Source organism: Colletotrichum navitas, assembly GCF_030913465.1.
Source record: "Colletotrichum navitas strain CBS 125086 chromosome Unknown LY79scaffold_8, whole genome shotgun sequence".
NCBI classification, from domain to species: Eukaryota; Fungi; Ascomycota; class Sordariomycetes; order Glomerellales; family Glomerellaceae; genus Colletotrichum; species Colletotrichum navitas.
In genome coordinates this window covers 690,288-696,569 of record NW_026850554.1, presented here as the reverse complement: position 1 = coordinate 696,569, position 6,282 = coordinate 690,288, and the positions used below count along the sequence as shown (strand labels likewise).

At 57.4% G+C, this 6,282-nt stretch overlaps 3 protein-coding genes across 3 annotated transcripts; 2 read left to right on the top strand and 1 right to left on the bottom strand.

Annotated features, from left to right (window-relative positions):
- Window positions 1-749, top strand: LY79DRAFT_576772 (uncharacterized protein; the record flags this gene model as incomplete). Its single annotated transcript, XM_060559823.1, has 3 exons — window positions 1-106; window positions 184-272; window positions 360-749. 3 exons carry the CDS (start codon window positions 1-3, stop codon window positions 747-749), a joined length of 585 nt encoding a protein of 194 aa, XP_060418296.1.
- A 1,257-nt stretch (window positions 750-2,006) lies between these two features.
- LY79DRAFT_388361 (uncharacterized protein) lies at window positions 2,007-3,013 on the bottom strand. Its single transcript, XM_060552913.1, has one exon. The coding sequence runs from the start codon at window positions 2,875-2,877 to the stop codon at window positions 2,290-2,292; it is 588 nt and encodes a 195-aa protein (XP_060418295.1). The 5' UTR covers window positions 2,878-3,013; the 3' UTR covers window positions 2,007-2,289.
- A 681-nt stretch (window positions 3,014-3,694) lies between these two features.
- Window positions 3,695-5,411, top strand: LY79DRAFT_666776 (CDP-alcohol phosphatidyltransferase; the record flags this gene model as incomplete). Its single annotated transcript, XM_060563278.1, has 4 exons — window positions 3,695-3,716; window positions 3,910-4,019; window positions 4,165-4,290; window positions 4,368-5,411. The coding sequence occupies 4 exons, from the start codon at window positions 3,695-3,697 to the stop codon at window positions 5,409-5,411; spliced, it is 1,302 nt and encodes a 433-aa protein (XP_060418294.1).
- Window positions 5,412-6,282: the final 871 nt, after the last annotated feature.

The window sequence follows — 6,282 nt, the reverse complement described above, 5'->3', positions numbered from 1 at the left end:
ATGCCTTCGTTCAAGAGCACCTTCTTCGCGGTGGCCGCGGCATTCGTCGCCACCGCCCACGCCGACTACGTTATCGACCCCAGCAGTGTTTCTCTGTCCACAAGGAGTACGTCCTGGAAACGCCGTCCCTCCCCCCCCCCCTTCGAGGCGCATGTGTCCGGATCTGCTAACACGATGCTGCAGAAAGCTGGTGCCAGGACCAGACGTACTCGTGCCCCGTCATCTGCCAAGAGGTCTCCTCCGACCCCGTCGAGGTGAACACGTGTGACCCTGTAAGTAAAACCCCAACCGCTGGCGCGAATGAAGGACGGAAAAGAAGACGGGCCAGACAGAGACACTGACGCGACTCTCCTTTCCAGGCATCGCTCACCTATGGCTGCGTCTGCGGCAATGGCAACCAGCCCAACATGTCCGAGTACTCCTTGACGCTGCCCTTCCACGTCTGCCAGGAGTTCGGCAACCAATGCGTGGCCGACTGCGGCATCGGCTCCAACACGTGCGCCAGCAACTGCCGCGACAACAACCCCTGCGGCGCCCAGAACCCCACCCGCGTGAACGTCACCTCGACCGCTTCGGCCTCCGCTTCGGCCACCGAGTCGCCCAACGCCGTCTTCTCCGGCATCCCCGGCTCGTCGCCGGCCGCCGCCGCCTCCGGTTCCAGCGCCGCCGCCGCCCTGGAAATGGGTCGCGGCGCCGGACTGGCCGTCCTCGTCGGTGGTGTGGTTGGCGGCCTCGCTTTCCTGCTTTAAGTGAGCAGTCGAGTTCAACTTTTGAGATTTTGGGGGGGGTGGAGGGGGTGGTTGAAGAAGAGATAAGGGAGAAAAGAAATGCCGTGTTGCGTGCGTGTCCTGTCTCGTCCACTCTTGCATTACCCCTCTCCCCCTCTTGTTGCACAAAGCTTTGTACGACCACATGCTCGGCGTTTATATGGGCGCGCGGAATCGAGACCACCGGCGGCAGGTTCCTGGTTCAAGACCACATAAATTAATGTCTTTAATATCCGTTCTTTCTTCTTTCTGTTTCGGACAGAACACGGCGGCGGCGGCGGAGGACAGCAAGGTCAGGGTGGGAATCGGTCAGCATATCGCGGTCGTGTGTGTGCGTCTGTGATTATTTTTTTTTGCTTTTTTACAGCGTTCCAGAGTCATTTGCACGAGGGAATGTAGATGACGAGAAACAAGGGTCTGGAAGAATGAAATCAGAAGCAAAAAGTCAAGCTTCCATGAAGGAAAGAAAATAAAAATCATCCAAGACAAACACGCGCTCATTGTGATCCGAGTGCCCACCCCGTCCCCGTCCCCGTCCCCGTCATCCATTGCTCGTTAGCGTCCCCGCCATGTCTCTGCCGCCGCTGAAAAAGGGAGCTTCATCTGACGGGATGGGGCGCACGAGACCACATCCAACCCTATTCATCCCGTCTGAGAGTCGTCCCCGTGATTGCGGGGTGGTATGCTGCCTAGACTCCTAGACTGGCACGGCGGCGGCCACTGGCGCGGTGTGAACGGACGGCGAGGCTTGAAGGACGCGGGGCTTCGACGCATCGCGGGCGCCAATCAAAGTCGCGGTGCAATCGAGCTGCCTCAATCAAGTGTACGGAAATATCGACGCGGGCGACATGAGACGTAATGGGTAGGCAGCACAGCACGACAGGTGGTCCCGTGGAAGGCCGAAACCCAAAGGGCGGATAGGCGGCCGTTTCGACCAGACCATATGCATGCCACATGCAAGTTGGATGCCGCCATATCTGACGTGCCGGGACGGGAGTCACGAGGGGCACGGCAGGCCAACCAGTCAGCCAGCCAGCTAGCCCGCCTTCAGATCCGGGTCCGTCCCCGATCTTGAATGGGCCTTGATCTGAGGCTGAAGTCAAACTACATACCTGAAGCTGCACGACAGCGGAGGGTTCTGGACAAGGGTGTCGGCTCACATGCCCACCCTGCAGGACGAAGCAACCAGCCCCTGTATACCTTGATACGTACGCGGGCCTGGCGACGAGATTTCTTTTCCTTCTCTGAAGAGCCGACAACCAGATGATCTAGGTTGCATCTTGCCGGAGATCGGGTCGGTCTGTGGTTCGTGGGGGTTGGTGGTGCGCGAGGGCTGGCGGGCGGGTTCGGTGTGCTCGGCCAGTAGCGCCCGACGCCAGGTTTTTGGCCGGACGCTGACCGGCCGCGCGCCCCCGTCTCTCACCGCAACGGCCGGCTTCCGAAAACGTGAAAACGTCGAAAACGACGAGACAGCGCGGGGGTTGGTGCCTCTAGAGTGTCTCTCTCACATGTCAAGGACCTGCTAACCGATATTCGCACGCACGCACGCAACGCAGTCATCGAGACGAGAAGAGAAACCGTACAAAAACCAAAAAACAAGATGCGAGCTTGATGCACGCTTGCAGTTGCAGGGCGGCGTTAGTGCCGTCCAGCAGTCCGCTCCGATCCGGCCCAATGACGTTCGACGGAAGGCGCGGTAAAAAGGCGGTAAAAGCGAAGGGCGTCCTACTTTGACTTTTCGCTGTCTCGTCTTCGGGAGGTGTGTGTGGGAAGGGGAGGAACTACCTAGTGAGGAGCTTGGGGCGTTTAGAAGATTCGGCGCAAGTCCCCCCGCCCCCGGTCCCTCAGAGGTTTGATAGGCAGGGTCCTTGGGCTCTTTTGGTTTTTGTTGAACGCCGAAAACAAGACATGGGACGGCGGACTGTATCCATCCATGTGATTCGCTGCAGGGGAAGGAAGATGGTGAGGCGGGAATCGGAAGGGGCGGGAGGTTCCTATGTGAGCGGTCGCTGGGCAAAATAGTGGTGGTAGCGGTGATGATGGTGATGTGCAATGCAACTCCCTCGGTTCGTGGGCACGTGTAAGTGATGCGGTTGTGGTTGTGTGGCATTCGCAGGCGACTGCGCGTGAGTTCACGTTGTATGAGCTTCGGAGGCGGAAATCACGAGCTTTTCGACTGCAGAGGTACGTACCTGCATAGCTCTCCATCCGATCCATCCATCCACCCATCATCCACCCACCCGCCTAGGCTTCACTGCGCTGCGCTGCGCTGCGCTGCTGCGGTGAAGGGGCAGGGGCAGGGCTGGGCCGACGCATGCACGTCGTGATGGCCGCGTAGCTACCGGTAGGTAGGTAGGTACGACACATTGAGCCTTTCTTTCCCTCTTCTCTTCTCTCTCCTTCCCCTCCTGCTCTCCCCAGGTAGAGGTAGGTAGGTACCTAGGTATCCCCGAAACAGGAAGCTTGTGCCTGCACCGCATGTCATTTGCTGCGCTGTCAGTCTGTCCACAAACCCGCAAGTCCCCCCAACGCGGAACGTCTCCACTCCATATGCCTGACCCCGGCCACCTTTTCACCCCTAAAATGAATAAAAGAATAAAAAAAATACCAGATGGCACGGCCTTGATTGTGATGCGAACTCAATAAGGCCCGTCCCAAGTCTGCCTTCTGCTCTCTTGCCCCTCTCTTGCGCAAGCAGTCGAAGCCGAACGCCTCTTCTTATTCCTTATTCCTCACATATCTGCCCTTTCTTTAAGAGGAGCTTTGATCCTACCCTCCCTCCCCTCTTCCCCCTCCATCCGCCCGCCCCTCCCAACCGCCCTTGTCAGAAAAATACATCCCACTCTTGCTTCTGACCTTATTCCAACTCCTTCCCTGCCGTCGTCGTCATTCCAGACTTATTTTGTCTCCGGCGCAACTCCTTAAATATGGGCGCCGCGACTTCAGACAGTGAGCACGAAACCCCTCCATCCCTCCTCCCCTCCGCCGTTCTCGCGAGAGCCCGGCCGCCTAGATGCAATTGGCCTTGGCGTCGCGAACACGCACATCGCAACATGATGCGCCTCCGTCTACCTAGGAGCTCCCTTTGGAAGCTACGGCGGACTCTTTGACGGCATACGATGGCTAACAACCAGTCAAATAGGGACGGCCGCCGCCGAATGCATCTCGGACGATGCCCTCATCCACCTCAAGTCCTACAAATACTCGGCCGTCGACAAGTCGCCCATCTCCAACTACATCCTTCGACCATACGTGCGTAGCCCCTCCGACAATCCCCCTCCTCCTCCTCCCACTCCCTCTCGTTGCTGCCCCGCGCCCGCCGTCCGAGCGGCCTCGAGCTCAGCTCAGCTTAGCTCAGCGCTTCCCCTCTAACGACTCTGCTAACCAGACTCCGTAGTGGAATGCCGCTGTTGAGCTCCTGCCGCTCTGGTTGGCCCCGAACATGGTCACCCTCTTGGGCTTCTTCTTCATCCTCGGAAACATTGGCCTTCTGGTCATCTTCATGCCCGATCTGGTCGGACCGGTACGTTGAAACGCGCGCTCTAGACTAAGACGCGCAATTACGTCATGAAAGAATCTCTCGCTGATGCTGCTTCTTAGGGCCCCTCATGGCTGTACTTTAGCTTCGCTTTCGGCCTGTTCATGTACCAGACGATGGATAACCTCGACGGCAAGCAGGCGCGACGCACCGGCACATCGAGCGGACTCGGAGAGCTCTTCGACCACGGCATCGACTCCCTGAACTGCACCCTGGCCAGTCTTCTCGAGACCGCCGCCATGGGTCTCGGCACCTCCAAGTCTGGCGTCTTCACCGCCCTCGTGCCCTGCCTGCCCATGTTCTTCTCGACCTGGGAGACGTACCACACCCACACCCTGTACCTCGGCAGGATCAACGGTCCTACTGAGGGCATCCTGATCGCCTGCTCCTTCATGGTCGTCTCCGGCATCTACGGCCCCGGCATCTGGACCGAGCCCATCATCAACATCCTCGGTGACAAGGCCGAGCAGCACCTCTATGGCTTCCACTACCTGCTGGGCGACTATTCGATCCGTGACATCTGGATCGCCATGCTTGTCTTCTCCCTCTTCGCCACCCACATCCCCTTTTGCGTCCTCCACGTCATCCAGGCCCGTCGCGCGCGCGGCGAGCCCGTCGCCCCCGTCTTCTTGGAGTGGACGCCCATGACCGTCTTCACCCTCGCTATCGGCGCCTGGGTCTACTCGCCTTACTCGGCCATCCGCAGCGACAACCACCTCGTGCTGTTCTGCTTCATCATGGCCTTCGTCTTCGGTCGCTTGACCACCAAGATGATCCTCGCCCACCTGACGAAGCAGCCTTTCCCGTACTGGACCGTCATGCTCGCGCCCCTCGTCGGTGGTGCTGTGCTCGCCAACCTCCCCCATCTCGGCTTCCCTGCTGTCAGCGCCCAATTAGAGTTATACTACCTCTACGCTTACCTCGTCTTCTCCGGTGTTGTCTACTTCCGCTGGGCCTATCTGGTCATCACCAGCATCTGCAACTTCCTGGGCATCAATGCTCTCACCATTCCCAAGGAGAAGCAGCTGGCAAACAAGCAGGCAATTGCCGCTGCCAAGGCACCGCCTTTGACCAATGGCCTCTTGAACGGGATGAAGAAGGACTAAATCTGCGGTCCGCCGAAGCCGAGTCTCGAGGCTTTTTTTGGCCGACTGAGGACTTTGACCCCCCGCACAGAAACGGGATTGTGGGGTCCAGTGGGGTGAGGATTTCGAAAAGACTTGTCGCAACGATTTCTTCAGTAGAATGAATGAGTTATAGCAAGCCTACGGGATGATGGCGGCTTCGAAAGGGAAATGATTGCGCTTTATTTATTTTTTTGCATGGATGTCGGCGTTGCTGGAGGCTTATCCCACTTTCAACATGGCATGCACTTAACGATGGCGCTTTATTTTTGGTTGAGCACAAGCCGTGCGATATCGGCATGGCTGGATTGAGTTACAGATACATCACCACCACCACTACTACTATTACTACTCGCAAGGACGAAAGCAGTTCTTTGCATAATGTTCACATTCAACTATCTGGCATGCTTGGAATTTGCAACGTGGCTGTACTGTGTCTTGATTTCCCCGGCGACTTAGGCAAGTGAGGTGATGTTCGTATACCCCTTTGGCGAGCAAACTCGCATGACAAGACAAGACGTGGGTTTTGGAAATTCTTAGTAGGGAGAACAGTTACACAGCGTTTCGTTAGTCATTCTTTCTGTCTACTGGGCCAAAGAGGTTGTTGAGAAACCTTCAGATACATTTCAAAATCTCGAGCAAACATCCACAGTGCCGCGAGAAATCGGCAACTCTGGAGTTGGACCAACGTGTGATTGTGCGAGGAAAGGGGCGAGACCGCTCAGACCCGTAGGCGTCTCTCAACCCTCTTGCAGTCCCGACTCTTCTGTGCCTATCTATCTAGTTTTATTATGCAGGTGAGATTGGGGTTCTCAAGCGGTTACATATGCCGGAAAGCCAGCGAATCTGGCGA

Bases quoted from the DNA above. Each gene is read 5' to 3' on its own strand.
- LY79DRAFT_388361 (XM_060552913.1), bottom strand. From the start codon at position 2,877: ATGCCACACAACCACAACCGCATCACTTACACGTGCCCACGAACCGAG.